Below are 23,522 nucleotides of genomic sequence, written 5' to 3'. Positions count from 1 at the left end.
TTTACATTACATATTCCTTATCGGCTGTAATATAATAGTTAATAAGTATAATTATGCATTTCAGTTTATACTATTGTTTATGGATGGAAGTACAACAAAGCTTCATTTTAGTACTTCAGGCAATCTCTACGTAGGCAGGAGATTGGAGAAGCACGTTTGCTTCCTTAGAGCATGTCGCACTCGCTTGTGTTTTGTGGTTAGAGCTAGCACTAGTTAGTTAGCTAGATTTGTATCAAAATTTGTACTAAAGGAGGCGACTGGCGTTAGCTTACTCTTACCAAAATGTTTAATCGTTTGACCAGTGTATGGATGGGTGACGTAAGTTAAGTTTATTCATAATGGAGTTATTTGCTTTGTCGTTTGACGTTAATGTCCAAACTAAGATGGCTAACTAGCTAGCTGAAACCGGTATTGCGATATCTATATTTGAAGTTAATTTACGACCTAACGTTAGCTAGCTAACTAGAGTAACGTTAGGTCAACTGGTTAAGTTTTATATGCAGCAGTTTAGTTCGCTCTATTGTACTGCCATACTAATGTTGGCTAGCATCATACACTTCAGATTGTGTGTCTAGAGCACGTACTAATAGGCGAGAGACAAGGCATAATTACACAGGAAGCATCTGTAACGTACAACGCTTTTTCTTAGTTGTGATTATTTGCCTAACCAGTTGTGTTGTTCCTACAGTTGGACCTATACATGGACGAGAACTTCATCAAGCAAGCCTTCAGCAACATGGGGGAGATCGCTTCTGGCGTTAAAATCATATACAATAGAGTAACTGGGTGGGTAGCAATGTGCGAACTGACTTTCTACCAAACAGACCAATTATACTTATACACGCCGCCCTCGTCATACGGTACCTTAGGCGTATCACCTTAATTGTGTTGACTGGTTTAACCATGTCTAGCATACCCACAACTACTAGTTAACTTTAAAGTCTCTCATTGTTCTACATTCATAAATTAAGATGTGCCTCTTCTGATAAACGTGTGTTGACTGTCTAATTTGTTTAACTTGTTTTTTATTCAGATAGGGATTGTCTGAGGGAATGTTTTACCACATATATATTGTACTCACAGTGTGGACCTGTTGCTAGATAGTCTGTCGTTCCATTGTGAAAATGTCTGGTGAAGTCAATGCTGTTTCCAGTTTTCTGGGATTGGGGCGCATATCTTGTTTTTTCCTCTTTTACTGAATCAGAGTAGTGTTCATTGAAGTTAATCTTCCAGGAAATGTTCTCTTACTCTTTTGCAGTGGTGCAGCCGGATACTGCTTTGTGGAGTTGGCAGATGAGGCCACTGTAGACCGCTGTGTTGCCAGTCTTAATGGGAAGGTTGTCCCAGGGTCAAATCCAGTAAGTAGTGAAACTGTCAGTGTAACAAAAAAAAAAATGTCATGCTCTCATAATGTACTTTAAAAAGGCATGACCGCTCTGACTGTGTTTGTGTGTTTCTCTGCTCTTGATACAGCCCAGAAAGTTCAAGTTGAACTATGCCACATATGGGAAACGAACAGATACAGGGTGAGTCATTTAGCCACAGTCTGACTTTGTCATTCAGCCACAGTCTGACTTTGTCATTCAAACTAAAAAGTAAAGAGAATTTCACAGCTTTGGAAAAATTGGCACTTGATTATGATAAGCTGAAGTTAAGCAGTTATCTCACTGGCTTATCTCACAGGTTTTCCAGTTCTTTTGACATCAACAGCTTCAACCAGCTGTGTCCTAAGAGCCTTTCTACTGTCAACAAATGTGTCCTGATTTCATCCCTAGAAAAAAAAAAAACACAAGAATAAACCAATTACAAAAGGGCAATATTTGAAAAATCTTCCATGTTAATTGTCGTGGCTCATGAGCTCAGGTTGGGTACTTTGTCTGCAACTAGCATGCAGAACCCAGTCACATGCACCAGAAAATGTGTAGTTAGAATGTCTGTATAATTCTGTTCCACGTTTGTTCCCAGACCAGAGTATTCCATTTTTGTTGGAGATCTTTCTCCTGATGTGGAGGATCAACAGCTTCATGAGTTCTTTGCGAAGAAGTATGCCTCCTGCAAATCTGGAAAAGTGGTCACAGATCCCAGTGGTAACTCCAGGTAGGAGAGCACAATTTCTCTCTACCTCTTCAGACGAATAGGCAAACTTTTATTTTTGTCATGTTGGTTTGGGTTGATTGGTTTAATTAAAACAATTTATATTAATGAAATACAGGTTTTCATTTTGGGCAATTGTGTCTTGTAAATGGAAATGCTGAATGGGCTGTATGTAGGCTAAATATTAAATTATCTTGGAAACTCAAATGAAATGAGTCTAAATTACATAATGATTTGTGCGGTATTAGTACTGACAATTCTAAATCATAATTTACTTTCCGTCATGTGTTTGTCTTTTCTGTTGGGAAATCCTTTGCATTATGTAGGCCTGAGAAGCCATTACGTGGGACTCGTGAAATCTGCAGCTGTCATCTAAGCAAATCTTTTATTTCAGATTTTTCATTATTACAGAGAAACTGACAATGCTGATGTGCTGTGCTTCTGTTCTAGTTCAGGCAAACGTGCTATTAAACTATTGTCTTCCCCATATAGGAATAAGCGAACGCTACACAAATGAAGTGATGCTACTTCATGTTAAAAACGTAAAAAACATTTTCAGTTCTTCCACAAATATATACTATATTTATTTTCAAGTATCTGCTTTGCATGATGGCATGTTTGTAGTGTCTTCAGCGGGTGGGCTGATGGTTGTGACCGTTGTGTTCACTCAGAGGTTATGGCTTTGTCAAGTTCACTGATGAGAAGGAGCAAAGCCAAGCCCTGGAGGAGTGTCAGAACGCCACGGGTCTCGGAGGAAAGCCAATCAGAATCAGCATTGCTATCAACAAGAGGTGAGTTCCTGTCCATCTGAAGAGCCTTGAGTTTGGGTGGCAGTGTAGTCTATTCCGTATCAATCTGTAATGGTTGTGGGTTTGGTTCCCAGCTGGGGCACTGCTGTAACGTGAATTGCTTCATTAAATAACTTTCATGGTCCTACTCTAGTGCATAAGGCTGCACTGATGCTGGAAATACTCTGTGCTGATTGGCTGATCTGTGCATTATCACGATTGGCTGCTAGGTAGGCATGGAGAAATGGGTGAGCTTTCCACATATTGTGAATATCATAGAATCTGCAACTAAAGCTCCGTGGCTCCAAAGGAAACGGCTGCTTGGACGTTACATTGTTCAATGGTAATTTTTCATATATAAATATATACGCATGTGTAACAATATTAATGTTTCTCTAATTGGATATCGTTTTTACAAGCTCAGTGATACTTTTCGAAACTACCCGCTCTGTCACCTCAAGTTTGACTTTTTCTTGCATTGCAGCAACAAGACAAATAATTATCAGCAAAACCAGCAGAACTACAACAATTACCAGCACGGATATTACCAACAGCCATACCAGAATTACTACCCACAGTGGGGCTACGACCAGTACAACAGCTATAACTACAGCTACGGGTCCTATGGGCCCCCTCCCCCAGGCCCTGGCATGATGGGGCCCCCGCCGCCAGGACCGGGAATGATGGCACCCCCCCCACCCTTCATGCCCCCTGTACACACAGATGTGCACCAGCCGGCTGAGGTAAGGGCTCCAGGGTCCTGGCTGCACTACCCCGGCTGCTGAGGCTGGATGTTTTCTCTGTCATTGCGTGTCAATGAGTGTTGGTTAGGGGCAGGTGGGCTTGATGCCACCACGGTCCAGATTCAGGTGTACACTTGTAGCAAGGCACTGACCTGGTAAAGGTGAGGTAAATATTCAGCTGTTCAAATGGATAAGTCCAAATATTAGCTATCAGCTTTCAGCTAGTGTCATGTGTGGTAAACGTGTGGTTATATTTGAGGCACGAATAAATACACAGTTGTGTAAATGATGCTGAGAATGTATTTACAGATATGTCTGTGTACACTCAAGATTTTTGTATTTTAAACTTTTTTAGATTTAGAAAACAGGAAAATTGAGCTTGCAGGCTCCTGAATGCATATGCTGACTTAAGTTAAATTTTATTTTTATTTTTTTTCCCCTCCCTCTTTAGAGTATATTTTGTGTATGTTTTGTGTATACAATTTTCTGTATATAACATAGTTTTCTTTTCACTGTTTTGTGTATGTGATTTAAAGCTCATTTCTCTGGAAATAAGCACATTTATCTTACCATGACCGTTTCTCTTCTCTCAGCCGACCCAGGATTCTGAAGATGCTCTGGAAGAGCCTGTTGAAGGTAAACGCCTGTTACCACAGAACACATTCATGGTGTGCAGCAAAAGCACTTGAGTGCCAGTTTGTTGCACCCACTGTACTAGAGCATTCACTGTACATTATTACTGTACTTGCAGTACGGCACGCGCTGTATATTATTACCGTATTTGTACTAGGGCTTTCACTGTACATTATTACTGTATCCATACTGGGGCATTCACCATATATTACTATATTCGTACTAGCTCTTTTGCTGTACATTATTTCTATTATATTCCTACTCGGGCACTCTGTACATTATAGCTGTATTTGTTCTAGGGCACTTGCCATGCATTATTTCAGCTTGAACAGGATTAGTTAAGGGCATATTTAGCCCGTGACACAGGGAGGATTTGATGAGCACTGGACACCCAGGGGACACACAGGGAAAACCCTTCACTGTTTGTCAATCGGGCCAGGCGATGCTTACTGATGCTTTAAACGAGCGGTCCTAATGTTCTGACTGTCAGCGCTGGTTGTGGATGTGGTTGTGGTTGTGGATGCAGTTGTGGTTGTGGATGCAGTTGTGGTTGTGGATGCAGTTGTGGATGCGGTTGTGGTTGTGGATGCGGTTGTGGTTGTGAATGCGGTTGTGGTTGTGGATGCGGTTGTGGTTGTGAATGCGGTTGTGGTTGTGGTTGTGGTTGCGGTTGCGGTTGTGGATGCAGTTGTGGTTGTGGATGCAGTTGTGGTTGTGGATGCAGTTGTGGATGCGGTTGTGGTTGTGGATGCGGTTGTGGATGAGGTTGTGGTTGTGGATCTGGCCTGGATGCTCTCATCAGAGCTCACTCACAGCTGGGCGGTCTCCTCTTGCAGACCCGCAGCCCCAGACGGACGTGGACGCGCTGAACCGGCAGTACATGGACCGCAGCGAGGAGCTGTACGATTCTCTCATGCACTGCCACTGGCAGCCTCTGGACAGCGTCACCTCCCCCATCCCCACGCAGGCCCACAGCTGATCCGCCCGTGTCACGGAACATGCCCACGTCACGCAACACGCCTTTTAAAACCCGACTGAACTGCTCGTGCAAGCCTCCTGTTTTTATCTGCCCAATTACATTATTGTCGGGTTCCTTCATCTGGGATTGGATCTTCTCCTCCATCACTATTTTTCTCGTTGTTTTTTTTCCTGAACTGTGATTTCTTTGGTTTTGCTGGGTTTTCGTCTCCATTACAACGTCTTGTGTCCCACTGTGAAATGGTGCCTGACTGTAGTATGTGCACCTTTGCTTCTGAAGCTGATGCATCAGTTCTAGCACTGGCATCTCAGAGGATTTCACAATGCATTCTTTATACTGGCAACATGTTGGCTCTGTCTGCCATTCAAAATGTACTGTTTTTGTAGTTAACCTTAGAAACATCACTTGGAACAACTGAAACTCAGCCGAAATGCTGAAAGTCATGCAGATGAGATACATTTGTTCTCCTCGGCGCCCTGACGTGAGGAGAATGGCAGGGAAGCCTGGTCTGTGGTACCTTAAATACAACCTGGATCACTGCAGTTTTCCACTATTTTCCTCCAATCAAAAATGGTCACTGCAATCAGAAATTCCTGTCACATGTTCTACCCGTGTGCCAAATCTGCTTTTATAATACAAATACTCTTTTACTCTTTTTATAAATATTTTTACTTTGGTCTTGATTGCTGATGTGTTTTTTGGGGGAATAAACTCCAAACTGGTAAAAATCTGGACAGGATGGAATATTGCAAATCCATTGGTGTTGGTACCCAGAACATTTCCTGCTTGTCTGCAGTCGCACTGCAACCTCTGCTGTACTGATCTGTAACTAAATTCATATCTTTCTGCATATTCATTACGTCTTAATGTTATTGAGGTAGAGAGGTTATATTACTGAATTTGAAGAGCTGTATAAAGAGGGTTCATTCTTGGGACATTTTCTTTCCATTTAGAATATTTATATATTAAAAATCACTGAGAGGTTGTGCAAAGATGAATTGCTTCTAAGACTGTTGTGTTCAGTTGGACTATTTTATGTATTCCAGAACTTCTGCTTCTCCACATTGGACTGATCATTTGCCCTCATGGGTTATTCAGTTCTGACATAAAAATTTAAATGAAAAATGCTCTCTTGTTATTAATTTATTGAATTCAGATTCATTCAGATTGGGTCTACAGTGCCTATATAACTTCCCGGTCCTAACTGCATTCTGTTTACAACCACATGAGGGCGCCCGAACCGCACATTTTCCTTTTGGCACGCGCGTGATTATGACCGTATTGACGTACACTGCATATCAATTTTTTCAAACTTAAATTAAGAGGCAATGTACGATAATGCTCAACAAATTCTGTATTTGTCCTCTAGGATGTCAAAACGAACATTGTGCAAGAATATCCCTGTAGGTAGGTCGGTCTTTACGTTGTGCTGTTAAATTATACAGCGAAGAGGGTTTTTTTTATATCGCTAAATTAAGGCTCTGGAAACCCATTTTGTTTCAAGATGTAGATGTATAGGCTACATTTTATTATTCTTATGAGTAATATATAAGATACTATAATATATTTTATTGATGTCGAACACCACTAAATAAAAAATAAAAAATGTAATTAAAAAATTATTAAATAATAATAATAAAAAATAAGTAGATTTTTATTCAACGCTAGGCCTTCGACTTTCCAGAAGTGTTGAATTGTGTTGTACAAATAATGGAAAATGCATCCGAGTCGCCTCCGTTAGAAATAGGCTATGCCTTTTCCCCTTGTCGAATGATGGCGCCAGAGGACGGATTATTGGTTCTGTAGCCTGCTTGTGTTTTGTATCCTAGATGAAATTGTCCACAGAGAATAATTCGCCAGTTTAATCGAGACTAATGTGACAAACTAAATAGGCTAGCCTGAATTGTTAACAATAGCGTAATCATCCTTATGAATGCGTTTTAATGCGTTTTACTTTTTCCTTTGTTATACATTCCGTGTTGCGTAATGTGCTAAAATACATAAAGCAATTTTAATTTTTACGGCAGAAAAGTTCCGGTAAAAAAAGACAGTTCTGAAATATTTTGAAGCATTTTCGGCGGAGGAAATACGCCCCTCTTTGATTTTTTAAGATAGCCTATATGAAATTTTATGATCAAGTGATGTCGCCAAAACGTAGGCCTATCTATTTTGCTCGTTAATATGGCAGAACAATCAGTCGTTTATTCTTACGGTAACAATAACAAGATCGACACTATCAACTTAGTTAATAAGAAAAAATATTTTACATTTGCGTTTAATAGGTCTAGCCTATGTTTTACTTTTGCCAGTTAGTTGACTGTAAACTAAAAATTCGGGGAACATGCTACTGACACAAGGTTATCTGGTGTATATTTGTCCAGAATTTTATAGGCTACCTATATGGCATCAAACATAATTTTGGATTATGTTGCTCTGTAATGTAGCTAATATGGCATCAAACATTATTTTGGATTATGTTGCTCTGTAATGTTGCTAATCGGTCACGTTTCAGTGACATTTTGTTATTTAATATAGTATTGCTGCCATGTATAAAAGTAAAAAATAAATAGCTACTATTTAAAAATATAAAGCACCTTTCCGTCATGTTGCAGTGTTTTAAGTGTAACTGGGCAATATGACAATGTTTTATCATTTAAAAATCAGGATTCATAAGTAGGCTAAACGATTTGAATGCATTCGGCTACCTAACTTTATTATGTTGTTTTTTTTAAACGCTTAACTGGGCAAACTGCTTGTCATTTTTAAATAATTGATTAATTTGTAGCCTAATTAAGTTGGCTACTCTGGTTTGACATGCTCTTTTGATTCTTATTAAAAGCTTGCCTCAATGGATAGCTTGTAACTGTGAAGAACTGTCTATCTCAGATATTTGGCAAAGTTACATTGTTTGCACTTGCTGTGTTAAGAAACGTAATTTGATACCAAATGTATAGAGTTTCTTGTTTGACGAGTGAAACGCCCATTTCATGCTTCATTACGCAGAGGGCCCAGTGCTCACTTCTGTGTCCACCAGTTTGAAGTTATTTTTATTGTAGGCTACCCATCAATGTAATTAAAGTAAGCTACTTTGTTATAGCCTATGCCAGTGGCGCGACACTGAGGCTTTGGATAAAGATCTTTTTAAATGATTTCAAGTGCCCTGCTCGGTAATATATGGGCTCTCCACCCCGTCCTTTCCAAAGTGAAAATCAAACATTTTAAAATGCAGGTTAATGAGCCTCAATGATAGCGCTTGATTATGCCTACTTATATATGGTTTTTAAAACGTCATTTGAATGGTTTGCATCGCGATTTGGATGTTATTTTCGTTTATTTTAGGTGACAGTCACATGGCTCAACTGCTTTCACGAATCACTCAGAAAATACTTTTGAAAGTAAAATAAACACGGGACAGCTGCAAAAATGACAGTAAGATGTGTTCGCTTCACTTTTTTCTGGCAACGGGACCAGCTAAAAGACGAAACGGCCTATCTGAATTTGGAAATTCAGTCCCAATGGGTATTATTTTTAGCTTTGAAAAACAGTGATTGCACGATTTAAAACAGGAAATAATTTGCACTGAACAAATATTAATCGTTTTCTCTCTGAAGGACCACTGCCAAGTTTTGGAAACTCTCGAAGGATCGGTTTCTTGCCATAGATCAGATGCAGCTGTTAATTAATGAGATGACTAATATGTCAGACGGAGAAGATACCGGTGGTTATTATCGATAGGGACATCATTTTCCAATAGTTTGAAGTTACACGCCCGGTTTAGTGCGCATGCGTCACGAGGTGGCACCCTGTTTTTAGGGGCAGGTGAGATGATCCTGCGCAGGTAAAAGCAGATATTGTCTTTGTGATCGGAGGATCAATGAGATTACACCGCGCATGATTCACCATACAGAATAAGAAGACAAAATAATGTCAATAATGGGGAAAATGGGAGATTGGCAGGTATGTACTGTTTATATTAAGACAAGTGTAATGTAGCCTATGTTCACAGGTGTTGCAAGTGTCAGGTAAACCCACGGACACTTAAACATAAAAACAACTTTTTACTGACAGTAATGTGCACCACTGGTAATTTAAATTTAAGTTTGTGTAAACTCTGTTTGGAACATGTCAGGGAAATTATAAGCACATGAAATACATATGAATTTGTCTTAAGATTCTGAGCAATATGTGGAACTTCTTGAGTGGCACTGTGGCGGTATATTAAAGGCGGCTAACGATATTCTGGATTAAATCACCTATACAGAATGTGTTGAAAGCATAGAATACATGAATGGAATTATTTATGTTTCACAGAACATACGATTAGTTGGATAATGCAAACAGATTATATTTGTAATGCGTGTAAAAGATCACATTAGTTCCGTGAAAGTGGTTACTGAATTTTCAATGCTGACTTGTTTCGGAATTAAATTGTTCTTTGACGGTTTCCATATATTAGTGCAGACTAAATATGGGGTTTGCAGAAATCAACGATTTATTTTTGTTGTTTGCCTGCGAAGCTAGATGTTCCATATGTGTGTGCAGTGAACATTATGCCAGGAAAATTTAGTTCTTTTAATAACCGTTCACTTTGTAATTTAATTTAAAAGTAGGCCTTGTTTTATCATAGAATCATACATAAGGTGTTTTTGTCAATAACCTTTCATGAGTTGGCTATGCCATGATCAGAATACATTCATAAGCAGCTAAAATGTTCATTATCAGGGTACTTCTTTTCACCCAGAGTATAGTTGCAGTCAGCGCCCTTGAGTTCCCTAATGAGTCCCGTGGACTGATATAAGTAATGTGAAACTATTCGTTAATAGGAAATCAGTGGCTCTAATGTGTGCTTCACAATTGTAGTTTTCAGTTAAACGTGTATGTTGTATTATGTCACATAAGAGAGACCCAGTGAGTAACTGTAACCTGTGTGACATAATCATATGAGTGGACTAGTTTCTCCTGACAACCTCCTTTGAAAGTTACCCCACCAAAAATGGAGATTAAGGAAGGCCAACGCCTAGTAGCCGAGCGGTTTGCCCGCTTTATGGCCGACAAACGCTTGGTGCTGGCTGGTTCCAGGGGCTAGGCCTAACTCACCTTTTGCAGCGTGCCATTGAAATGAAAACAACCCATTTTGTTGTGTTAATTATTTTAATTTGAAAACATAGGGCTCTCCTGGGCAATAGGGCTGTGCCCTCACTTGAATGGCGACCTTATATGCATAACAGTGTTGGGTTTAGACTGGACTCCCCTGACTCAATGGGAGTAAAACAACTGTTTATTCTGTTGTCATTTAAAGATAATCAGATAGGCTCCTCAATGGAAACCACGAAACACATATTTTCTGTTGAAAATAGAGACAGAGTGAGGCAACAGGACAGGCCTATTCATGGTGTATTAACTATTAAGCAATAAATAATATAAATATTTTTAAAAATAACTCGTACGACTATATTTTGTTGTGTCCATACATTCGGCTATTGCATATAACCGACAATTTTATTCATTTGTTTGTTGGATAATGTGTTTTTTCTATTGACGTGCCCACCAATGCTTATAGACATTTCGGCTATGGAATTTAACTGTGCAAAAACACGAATAAAGTCTTGCGATTTAGAGAGGACGCTCTATAGTCAGTGGTTTCAAGCTCAGTGCCATGGAGGACAGTCTGTTGGTTTTTATTTCAGCCTCAGATCTTGATTATAATTTGTTTACTTATTTGCTGAATTATGGCTATATGTTTGGTACAGAAAATTAAACGTGTTATTTGTGTTGTCTAAATAACAACAGTTGCTTAATATTATGTGCTTTAGCGCAGTTAAATACATATGGCTGAAAGAGTAATTAAAATCTATTTAGGCAGCATTAATCGGTTGGAATTAAAACCTGCTTAGCCAACACACCACCCTCCGTGACAACGAGTTTGAGACCACGCTCTGGTCGTCCCGAAAACACAGAATTCCGGGTGATTCTGTTGTGCTGACGAGAGAATTAATGTTATTTGAGAAAGGTAGGCTACTCCGAACGAGATTTTACTTTCACCATTAGAGGGAGATCGCAGAGCACATACTGAATTTCCAACAGTTTTCCAGCCATAAAGCTGTACTCTGTAAATAAGAGAGTGGCTTTTCCCAGTAGCTACTCACTCAAAATGCTTTGGAAATTAATTGATAATATCAAGCATCAAGACAGCGAGGTAAGAGACCGCCCAGCAGCGCATTATTCCGTTGATTTTGGCCAGAATTATGATTTTTACTCTAAATGGTCATGATAGACAGTGTGTATAAAATATACAAATAACGCTGAATATCACAACATGCCATCCACGCAAAATATCAAAACATGCTGTTTTGTCTAACTAATGATAGACTAATAATTTTAACAGAAATTAGCAGCAGTAATAATAATAATAATGTTATTGTCTCCCGTTGTGGAAGCATGCTCTATGGAAGCATGGCTCGGTAGAGTAGGCTATAGGCTACACTAAGGCCAATACGCCAGTTATGTTAGAAAGTTTCAACAGATTTTAAAACCTTCGCCAAGTTGTTATTCATTGTACGTTGGCAATATTACGATTCGTATAAAGGCAATTTAGGACATGTTTGTTGTCGCTCTGAAAGTATGCGTAGTCTGGCCAAAAGTGCTAACATTACCTATTTCTATTCAAGGGAGGTGCCGTGGAAACAATAAATAGGTATATTTGATTGTGTGCCGTTATCATTTGTCTGCGTAATTGCAGAGTAGCCTAGGCTACACTCTGTGCGGTGGCTGCTCTGTCTCTTCGTCTTTTATACTTTGGAGTTGATTGAAGTTGTACAGCCAGTAAAACTGGTTACGCCTGCGTCTGGGGGCAGGAACACTAGGAGTTTGAAGAAACAAATGTTGGACTGTTTCACTTATCTCGTTCGACTCCGGCAATTTTTTCAAGAGGAAGTCTACACGATGCCCGTTATTAAAAATGTTTTAAAAATTATTTTGTATTCGACATTTGATAGCAAATGGGTCCAAAAGGAATTGTGAGGGTTGAAAGTGGAAGCTGCTAAAAGACTTTGGATAGGCCCGTTTAAGTCTTCAGGCGATTATCTAAGCTCCGTTCGCGCAGTTAAAAAGCCAGAGTTGTCATGGATCATACTGTCAGAGAAACTCGAAGAAGCACAGAACTGAAAACATCAGATGAGCTAAAAAACAAGTCGACACTACGGGCAAGCAGCCGATCTCCGGGCAGTCATACTTTGCCAGTCGAGATGTCATTGGCCTTCACTGGATTTACAGACGAACCAGAGGTGCCTTTTGTTTCCTTGTTCTTCTTGTACTGTCCTCTCCCTGCATTCGATCGGTCTTTCACATTAGTTTGGCCCCGAATCTTTTAAAATGTCCCCCCCTTCTTTCTGATTCGTCAGACACAAAAGAATGTCCCCTTTTTTTGTATCCCCCACTCTCTCTCCCTCACTTCGTGTCTCCCTCTCTGATTAGATGCACCGATTCTTCATGCAATGGACGTCATTTAGTGAAGAACTGCCTTCAGTTGCTTCTTCGCTTCACACTCGATTTTCGACCGTTCTTCCTTTATGAAATGTTCTTGTGATATAGTAATAGTTAGGAATATCCACTATTAGGAGTCAAAGGAAAGAAGGCAATCTCCGCTATCATGCAGATACTGAACGATAGATCTGGGTGGCAGAAGACGGATATACGAAAGTTTTAATAATAATCTGCAGGACGAAACGCTGCGTTTTGCAATCAAATGAAGTGCATCAGGAATTTTTATCGAATGCTGATGGATTACCGTGATTCGGTGGCTTATGTATGAACATCGATTCTGCGCTTTCTTACTGGGTTTTATTTCTAATTTGTTTTTCGCTCTTTCACCAAGGTTTTAATTTTAATGCTTTTTTAACCGCGGCGTGTTCGATTCACTACCCAAATGTTAGTGCACAGTTTTTCCGCTATGGTGAGTTAAAGTGGACTAAAATTGATAAACTTCGTTAAACATGGCATATTTGACTACTTGATTGGCTATGTACCCAGCCTGTGATTATGTGGCATTACAATTGAAATTACAATGACTTTGATTGCCCCTTTTATACTTATGGGCGTAGGGCAATCTGTTTTCAAATCGGTTGAAACTAAATATTTATTTCCGTTTTATCTCGCATTTTATTGCACTGTTTTATATTCCGCATTAGCATTGTTTCATATGTCAGTCTTATTTCAGTCTTATTTACAAATATGGGCATTCTCTCAGCTGTGTTTATGTTTTTATACAAATTCGATGGAAAAGACAGTTTCCACAATACAATTTTAACCTCCTAAAAAGTTGAGTAATAAAAACGTATAGGGGCTTACATCATTCATATATTTTTTTGTTCTGTTATCTTTTAAAGGATCGTCATGACGGTAGTAATGGGACTACCAGGATATCTCAGCTTGGATCCGTGGGTCAGTCTCCGTACGCCAGCGCGCCCCCACTCTCGCATACTCCCAACTCTGACTTCCAACCTCCATATTTTCCGCCACCTTACCAGCCCATCTATGCCCAGTCACAGGACCCTTACTCGCACGACCCCTATTCCCTAAACTCTCTACATGCACAGCCACAAACACAGCACCCAGGATGGCCAGGCCAAAGGCAGAGTCAGGAGAGCAGTCTTCTGCACCAGCATCGGGGCTTGCCCCAGCTGTGCAGGGACTACCGGAGAGACGTCCTTTTGCAGTCCGGACACGGCATAGATCCTGCGCTAGCAGATTCTATCGCTATCCATGGAATACCTCATTCCTTGGAAGACATGCAGGTAAGAATGATAATAACGACAATACTAATAACAGGCATATTAATAACAATATTCTAGTACTGAGAATGTATTATTATTATTGGAGTAGGCTTATATTATTATTATTATTATTATTGTTATAATAATAATAATAATAATAATAATAATAATAATAATGTAATCATTATCATTATTTGGTTATAGTGGTTGGGAGATTTTGATTACATTTTATTCGGCCGACAATAATAATAACAATGACAATAACACAGTTAGGCTATGTTAGACTTATGCCATGCAATGTACAATATAATAAATAAAAATTACATAAAAACTAGCCTACAAAATAATAGTTTCATCTCTTCAGGACAGGCCTATTTAGGACAGGCTATTTGTTCAAATTTGCGATCTTTACAATTGAGCATGGGACTGTATTTATGACTTATTTATGCCTAGAATGTGTGCGAAGAACATGAGTCAAATGTAGGCTACTGGTCATATTATATATTTACAATGTGTAGAAATATAAGTTGAGAATAGAGGATATTAAATACGGTTTTTTAAATCAGACATTTCTGTGGTGTAGCATGTGATTTATAAACACGGACATTGTCATTATCAGTTGCCTTTAGGTAGGTTAATGCAACCATTATCCAAACGGTTATTAGCCGAATTGTGCCTATGATGGACGACTAGGCTTAATATACCTACTAATATAGGGCCTACATAAAACGACGTTAATTTTTTCTGGGTTCATAACGTTATTATTTGTTGTGCATTGGCTTTTCAGCACGTTGAAGATCAAGTCAACATCATCCAAGACCAAACTGTAATTAAGAAAGGTAAGCAATTTGCTTCAAAACACTGCGCATGTTAGCACAAGCTGAAACTGATGCGGAGCCTGGAGTTTAGACGCCGCTCGGCGACGGTATGCGGGCGTAGGCTGTATGAACAAAATGTGGACTGAATAAAACACGAGACAAATGCACTTGTTACCGAGTAAAAATAATGTAAATGTAGATAAAATCAAATTAATTCAAGTAAATGTATACAACGCAGGCTATGTTACCACTTGCTATCGCAGTCGGGTGGGAGGAAGCGCAGCGAAATTACGTGCGAAAGATCTACATGTGTGTGGCAATTGATTTGCACTGTCTGGTCTTGTTCCATGTTTGCAACTGTTTCAGTATATTTGAGTCTGAAACAACCCTTCTTGGTGTGTGAATCCTGACCTGCGACCGTTTATTTATTGAAAGGGTCGATCACTTCAATTTGACTAAATATTTAATTTATTCTTAGGTTTTACATAGATGGTTTCGCTCGTGGTCTTCACTCGTGAGAAGTGCACGAATATGCTTTATCATGAAATTCGTGTGTATGTATGTGAATTCAGTTTCTCATTCAACTCAGTAGGCATATTCCAGGGTCATTCTACCTCGTATCGTTCAGCACGTGCAGCCTTTGTCAAGTCAAATTATACGAACAGGGGGATAGATCTCGAGTCTTGCTCTCCGCATGGTAATTGGCTTTTATATTAGTAATCTCAAGAGTTCGTTTAACTAGCATTGTGTCTATTAGCCTCCCTTGAGCTATTAATGTCGCAAGTGATATATCCAATGGGTCCCAGTCCGTTTAATCTCTGGTAGAACCCCCTCACCAATACAATAGTTAAAGCGCAATCTCTTAAGTATTTTAGTATGCAAGTCTTGCATTTTTAGCCCGTGCAAGAGCAGATTTGGACATACAGATTTTTATAATTTGCAATAGCGTTTTAACGGTTTTGGACACATTCATTTTTTTGTTGAATTATTCAAATTATTAATAGGCCTATGCAAAATATTACAGAGAACAAAAAATTGCCTACACGTTACTTTTCATGAAGGCTCTAGGCCTATACAGATTATGGATTGATTTATTTTAATCCTTAAATACAAGCATTATTGTTTTCAATTCTAAATTTTAGAACACTGTGAATTATGACTGCAAATATTTTTAGATTTGCAGTGACCGAATCTACTTTACACATTATTGATTTAACTGTGAATGGAGCGGAATGGGAACTGTAGGTTCATCTTTGACTTTCCAATATTGTTTTCCTCTGTAATTAATCTACGAATTTAACACGACAACCAGTGCCTGTGAATGAAGGCTTCATTGTAAATTAGCCATTCATTTTGTTTTAGGTCCTGTATCTTTATCGAAGAGCAACAGCATCTCCGCAATCCCTATGAGTAAGGATGGTCTCTTTGGCGGAGTGATAAACCCAAATGAAGTGTTCTGTTCTGTTCCGGGCCGCTTGTCTCTACTTAGCTCAACATCAAAGTACAAGGTCACCGTCTCAGAGGTTCAGAGACGCCTCTCACCCCCAGAGTGCCTCAATGCCTCTCTGTTGGGGGGAGTTTTGAGGAGGTAAGATTTTGATATACTTTTGATTATTGTAAGCATGTATTTGCACCTGTGTCTATGCCTGTTGGAAAAATGATCTGTCATTTATGTCACTATAATTAGATTTAGGTCATACATAAACCACCCAGTGACAGTCCCTCACTGACTGTAATACTTATAACCAGTTTTATTAGATTTTAGAATCTATTTCTGCACATACTTAGAACATACATACCTGCCACGCATTTCATGCCCAATCAGATGCCATGTATATGCTTCTATGTTGTCAGTATGTACATCTAAGCTTTAGTTTTATTCAGCTGTCTACTATTCCAGGCATAACATGTATAAAATCAGTAATATAATTCACACAAAGTCATCATATCAATAATATAATTTGCGTACGATTACATTGCCAAACATGCTGAAGATTACATTCAAATCATGCCAGCTCTAAATTAGTATATTTGTCTAGAAGTTTCTCTCAGATGTGATGTTGAATATTATGAATAAAGTTGTTCTTCTTGCTTGCAGTCAAATTGTTCACTTAAGCATAAATGTATTTTAACTTATTGTATTTGTTTTGAAGGATTATTCTGCATCAACATGAAAATCAATTTACAATGTTTTTTTTTTTTCTTTTTTGTTTCAGGGCAAAATCTAAGAATGGAGGGCGGTCCTTAAGAGAAAAACTGGACAAAATTGGATTAAATCTCCCAGCTGGAAGACGCAAGGCTGCAAATGTCACGTTGTTAACGTCACTTGTAGAGGGTAAGTAATTCTGGAAATAATATAAATGCAAACGCCTGTAATGTCGAGTTTTCATATCAGCACCAGAGCAAAACTAACATAAAACAGAATCTGCATCCATCCATGTAATTTGTATTGCATTTTACCAAGCATCTAGCAGTATTTTCAAATTCATGTTAGCAGTTCTATAAGATTAGACAGTCCCAAATGCATCATATGGCCTACAGCCTGGTGCATGGAGCTTATTTTGGAGTTCTAAAAAACCAAGGATGATTTCACTTGGATTGACCCAAAATGTAAGCTTTTATGCTTTAAAAAAAAAAAAAAAAAGTGTTTGTGGCTGTTGACCAGTTTTTCTCGGAATTCTATTATTATTATTATTATTATTATTATTATTATTATTATTATTATTATTATTAGTAGTAGTAGTAGTAGTAGTAGTAGTACAAGTAGTAGTAGTAGTAGTAGTAGTAGTATCAAAGAGCTCACAGAAAGCTTAGCATAAATTAATTGTACTCACAGATTTAACACGGCCGTTCCCTGCTGGGGGTTTTAAAGGTGAAAGCCGGGATGCGTCATTGGTTCCTGTTAATCATTAGGCCCGATAGCTGAGGACCCGAAGGCCATATTCGTTTTCGCTTCATTATGGTTTTGCCTGCTAGCATCTTAATAAGCCTGAACAATTATCCGATTGGTCTGCGAACTGGGAGCGATTTGGGAGCATTAGAAGATAGTTATGCAGTAGGGGTAGCTTGATTCTGGAATATTGTTTATGATCGCACATTTTTTTAATGGAAATTAGCATACTAGGCTGCCGCTTTGATGCCCTTAATTGGCGCATGCGTTCTTCCGGACTTGAGGCTCACGACAGGAAGCCCCGAAGTAAAAACCCGGCTGGTTCAGGAAATTAAAACCAAGGACTCGGTCAAAATAACAGACAGACCTAAACTGAGTGACCTTCTCATGGTTGAAAACATGCACAATTAATCTTATTTGTAGATGTCGTTTTTTTAAATAAATTGGACTGTTTCAATAACAGTGTGTTTTACGTCACATGATAGTACTGATAGGCCAACGCTAACATTTGTTGTTTATTGATTAATATGCTACTTTAGAACATTCCCCATTTAGCATTTTACATTGAAAAGTCCTGACCTTAAAACTGATTTTTTAAATTCATGAATGTATATTTGCATGTATCGCTTATCAGACAAATGTGTTCAGAAGTGTCAATTGCTCATATTTTAAATGATAAATGGTAAATTAAATGGTAAATTTTAGGTCAAACTGGACGAATACATTACACGCTCTTCTCTTTTTCTCTTATAGGTGAAGCTGTTCATCTTGCCCGAGATTTTGGTTACGTGTGTGAGACAGAGTTCCCAGCCAAGGCAGTAGCGGAATACATGAACCGGCAGCATTCCGACCCAAATGAACAAGTCCAGAGAAAAAACATGTTGTTGGCAACAAAGTAAGTTCCTATACGCTTTTATCGCATTATATATACAGAAATGTAACCTATTTATATAGAACTGTAACATGATAATAATAGTATCATGATCATGCAGGCGTTTAGCCTGCTGTTCATGTTATTATAAGTGTCCGCAAACGACTGTCGAGTATTTTTTCATAGCCTAATTGTACGTTCAATCAACCCTTCTGTATTGTATGGCTAGCATACGCTGTTTAAAGACATTAAACTTATTCTGATGAGGTGTTTCCACAATCAGGTTTTCCGTAAGTTGTTTTCAGGTCCTGCTTTTAGAAATAGGCCTATAATAACACCTTCAGTGTAGAATCAGCACTGCTATTATTGAATAAACAATGGTACAGTTACAGTTGGATTAAAACACAATTTAGGCACACATTTTGATTGTGTCCGAATTCATACTTTTACACTCGTTTATATATATATATATATATATGCCCACATTATACATAAGTTATGGGAAAATGTATATTGTGACTATAAATAATACGAATACCAACCACGTGAAAGTACATTTCTGAGAATACTCGGATGTCTTCAATCACGTATCGTAATGCAAGCTGTTTGACCACAAAATGTTCCCATAACCTAAACGACCGATATTAAATTAAAACTCTTTCTTTCCTTGCGTGAAAGTGCGAATTCTGTTTAGTTTTTTTTCATTGTAGGTTTAATGAGATTGCTTATATACACCTCACAAATGTTTTATCTTGCTCTTTTTTTCAGACAAATCTGCAAAGAATTCACAGACCTGCTTTCTCAGGACCGTACGCCCTTGGGGAATTCTCGGCAACAGCCCATTCTAGAACCAGGGATTCAAAGTTGTTTGAGCCACTTTAGTCTAATTTCTCACGGATTCGGGACCCCAGCCATGTGCGCAGCCATGACGGCCTTGCAGAACTATCTGAATGAGGCTATGAAAGCTATGGACAAAATGTACCTCAATAATAACAATCACAACGACAGCGGCACGAAGAGTGGCGAGAAAGACGAGAAGCACAGAAAGTGATGAAATATATAAATATATATGCCACTCCTCTTGTGATTTTACAAGTCTTTTTATATCACGTTCATTTCAACTTTGGAATCATGGGAAGTAAGGTATTTTTCACCCTAGAATCAAATGGGAAAAACAATGGAACCAAACGGAGAGAAAAGGCCTTCCAACAGTCCACTCTGGAGACTTTATGTACCGCCTACTTCTTGAGCTGCAACGGACTGACGCTCAGCCGCCCTTCTGTATCTCCAGTTATGATTGTAGCTATAAAAGAAGATGAAAGAGGATGCATTTCTATCAGTATTGTGAATAATAAACTTGAAAAACTGAAACTCAGTTCCATGTCATGACTTCATAGTAGACTTCCACGCCTAAGGTAAAACGACCAACTTGAACTTTTTGAATTTTAACAGGATTCTCGGGTACGGAAGGGAATATATATGCCTAATTTAATGGGAATTGTAAATATGGTGCGCCTGTTCACAATCCCAACACCCCCCTCCCCCTAATTATCAGGTACTTCCTGTTTTAATGGGTTTATATAATCGATGTGGTTTTATTGGCCTATTCCTAAGCGTTTTGGGTGCTACTTTGCTCTGGGATGTTTTCAGTTAGTTAGCATATTGTGGGGACATGGACAGAAGTGAGCAACTTTGATTAAAAAAAATATATCTCCCTGTAGTAGGCCCTGTGATGTACGTCCCTCCTTCCCTGAAATCGGCAAAGAACAGGATCCCAAGGATGAGTGCGACTGTTTTGTGTTTTTTTTTGTTTGGCTTTGAGTTTATAAAAGCCTTTAAGTGTTCATGTACCAATGAGAAGATATACTTTAAACCCATTGTTCTTCCCCGGAAGGACAGTCGCAGCAATAAATTTGTATTGTATTTTGGAAATCTTTTTTTTTCTTGTTTGAAGGAGTTTAAAATATTTGAACCATTTAATATCTTGAACGCACGATCTCTAAAATGGAAGCTGGAAGGTTTCACCTATGAGAGTTGACAAATCACACATGCACTCAGTGAGCACTTTATTAGGTATTTATTATAATTATTTTTTAGACTTAGGCCTATTGGTCTTCTACTGCTGTAGTCTATCCACTAAGAGGTTTGGCACGTTGTGTTTTCAGAGATGCTCTTCTGCATACCACTGTTGTAATGTGTGGTTATTTGCGTTACTGTCACTTTCGACCAGCATGGCCCTTCTCTTCTGACTTCTCTCATTAACAAGGCGTTTTTGCCCGCAGAATTACTGCTCACTGGATGTTTTTCACACTATTTTATGCAAACTCTAGAGACTGTTGTGCATGAAAATCCCAGAAGATCAACAGTTTCTGAGATACTAAAACCACACTTTCTGGCACCAACAATCATTCCATGGTCAAAGTCACTTAGATCAAATTTCTTCCCCATTCTGACATTTGGTCTAAAAAACAGCTGACCCTCTTGACCAGGTCTGGATGCTTTTGTGCATTTATTTGCTGCCACATGATTGGCTGATTGGCTGTTGTACAGGTCTACCTAATAAAGTGCTCACTGAGTGAATGTTTAGTTTAGTTTAATGAACTTGCATTTGTTTTGCATTTTTAGTATTCAGTGAACATTACGTGTACCAGAGGTATAATATAACTGTTTGGGGGTTATTTGCAATCAGAAACAGTAACATAATTTTAGGTATTCAGTTACTTTTACAACCAACCCTATGCTTCCTGAAAGAAAATCCCGATCTTAACTGGAACTTCAGAGAGACCATATGGCCTATTAAGTTATTGGCCTATTATCAGTGCAGTGTTTGTCAAAAAAAATATGATTTCACGTTTGAATAAGTTTTTAATTATCAACATCCATATTGGACCCTTTAAAGTTTGGAGTACAATCGGCCCGTGAATCTGAAGTATTAGTTGGTAAATATTCTGTCCTCATGTCCCAGGCCAAGGTTTATAATCTAATGCCTTGATATGTGTTTATATGATTTATTTCATTTTAATTCATTGCATTGAAACTGGGATGTTACCAGCGCAAATTTCACATTTGTGTCATTAATGAGCTGAATTATAAGTAATTTTAAGTAACAGGTCACAATGGCACTCCGTAACAAACAAACCAACGCTGGGGCAGGCGATAGTCTGAATAGTAGAATGTGCAGCACAAAAGATTTTAACAATGTGAAATATGGGCCTTTGAAAATCGTGCAAAAACAATCAGCACAATCATCATATGGATCTGTTTCCAGACATTAATGGTGTACAAAGCCTCAGTTACACATGCAAGTGTCGTAGCATTGCAAGTGTCATCTCATCTCTCTGTGCTGTGTGTGTGTGTGTGTGTGTGTGTGTGTGTGCGCGCGCGCGTTTCTAACCTCGGGGACATTAGTATTCCAGGGCATGGGCTTGCGGCTGCTCCTTATCGGGGCCAGATTCAGTATGAGCAAAATGTGCTTTGTGCTTGTCAGTCTATTAGAATATAAAGCAAATGTTAAAACACGTATTTCCTTAATTTCAGCGAACGACAAACTAAAACTATTGCAAGAAATGTAATAAAATAAATACACTAATGACAGCTTATTTTCGTTCTTCAAAGTTCTTCAAAGTAACCACGAGATAAGGATGCCTAGGCTTTAAAAAAAGAAGAATCGCCTTAAACTGTTGGATGTTCTGTTTGACGGGCTTCATTTGCTTCTGTTTCTGTGTTTCAGCCTAATACTATAGCCTATGTTTACACAGGCATAGCAATAACGGTACGGAAACATGGAGATCTTTCAGAGGATGGAATCCTGTATTTCCCTAAATTAATACTAATTGCTGTCTATAGCGCCATACGCCTTGCACAACTTTTTCCACAATAGAATTTGTAATACAAGAGTATAGTTTTCTTTTACTGGTGGAAATTCCATTAATAATGTTCTACAGCTGAAATAATATTTGAAAAAGAAAAGGGTCTGACATTTGAGCAGCGACTTGAAGTACGTAGTTATATTTGGCTGATCCACCCCTTAACCCCCTTGTTTGAGATAAAAATCAATTACATCTGATTCCACTTCCATTCACAAGGGCGTGTTTCCCTTCCGTTTCCCCTGAAGCAATATTTCGTGTTTGGTTGGTCTGCTGCTTAATTTGCAGATTGAGCTGATCTTTTTTTCAATTAATCATCTATTTGTTTATACAAAGATATATACTTGACTCAAGATAAACATAAAGTAACCATCTGGATATCCGGTTTCTACAAGGAAGAAAATAAATAAGAATGAAATAACTATCCTAGACCGGACCAATAGTGATGATGACAATGACGACAACTGCAACAACAATAATGATCACAATAATAATGATAGTGTTAATGATAAAAATAAATTAATATTTAGAGGCAATCCAAGTGATACCACACCAACTCTCTGAAAGCAAATATAAGCTGGGAATACTAGGCTACTACTACTACTATGCCTACTACTACTACTACTACTACTACTACTAAAAAAATAAAAAAATAAAAATAATTAAAAAAAATAATATGAAAAAGAAAAAGAAAAAGAAAAAGAAAAAGAATAATAAGAATAATAATTCATAATAATAACACATGACATGGAGCCCCAAGCAACTGATGGGGCTTGGCGTTGCCTCTCTCACTACTGAGATATAGTTTTACAGAGCAAAACCAGAAATCTAGTTATTGTTCTCACTTTTAAAAACAGAATAATATAATTCCCACAAGTTTCGCACAATCTTTAAAATATATTGCTGTTTGGATTTTTTTGAACATTTTATAGATTTATCATGATTGATAAAAATCGGATAAAAATAATCTAGTAATGAACTCTTTTGCACCTGTATTTTGAAATTATATATTTGACAGATGCACAATAATATTTACTGTAAAGCGTAAAACGATTAGCCTTTATGCAGC

At 38.3% G+C, this 23,522-nt stretch overlaps 2 protein-coding genes across 6 annotated transcripts; both read left to right on the top strand.

Annotated features, from left to right (window-relative positions):
* Positions 1-55: 55 nt before the first annotated feature.
* LOC133136243 (tRNA selenocysteine 1-associated protein 1-like) lies at positions 56-6,364 on the top strand. Its single transcript, XM_061253558.1, has 9 exons — positions 56-318; positions 689-786; positions 1,259-1,358; positions 1,474-1,526; positions 1,966-2,097; positions 2,766-2,885; positions 3,367-3,625; positions 4,219-4,261; positions 5,095-6,364. The coding sequence occupies exons 1-9, from the start codon at positions 283-285 to the stop codon at positions 5,235-5,237; spliced, it is 984 nt and encodes a 327-aa protein (XP_061109542.1). The 5' UTR covers positions 56-282; the 3' UTR covers positions 5,238-6,364.
* A 2,185-nt stretch (positions 6,365-8,549) lies between these two features.
* LOC133137020 (transcription factor AP-2-alpha-like) lies at positions 8,550-20,519 on the top strand. Of its 5 annotated transcripts, none has more exons than XM_061254990.1 (7): positions 8,550-8,666; positions 13,622-14,029; positions 14,796-14,847; positions 16,189-16,414; positions 17,043-17,161; positions 18,470-18,611; positions 19,356-20,519. In XM_061254990.1, the coding sequence occupies exons 1-7, from the start codon at positions 8,661-8,663 to the stop codon at positions 19,636-19,638; spliced, it is 1,236 nt and encodes a 411-aa protein (XP_061110974.1). In that variant the 5' UTR covers positions 8,550-8,660; the 3' UTR covers positions 19,639-20,519. The 5 variants fall into 5 exon arrangements, with proteins under 5 accessions (XP_061110974.1, XP_061110972.1, XP_061110971.1 ...); XM_061254988.1 differs by lacking the exon at positions 8,550-8,666 and adding an exon at positions 9,083-9,194; XM_061254987.1 differs by lacking the exon at positions 8,550-8,666 and adding an exon at positions 11,330-11,433.
* Positions 20,520-23,522: the final 3,003 nt, after the last annotated feature.

The sequence above is a fragment of the Conger conger genome, chromosome 9 (assembly GCF_963514075.1).
Source record: "Conger conger chromosome 9, fConCon1.1, whole genome shotgun sequence".
NCBI lineage: Eukaryota > Metazoa > Chordata > Actinopteri > Anguilliformes > Congridae > Conger > Conger conger.
The sequence above is the reverse complement of the archived record's forward strand: the minus strand, read 5'-3'. Positions and strand labels throughout refer to the sequence as shown.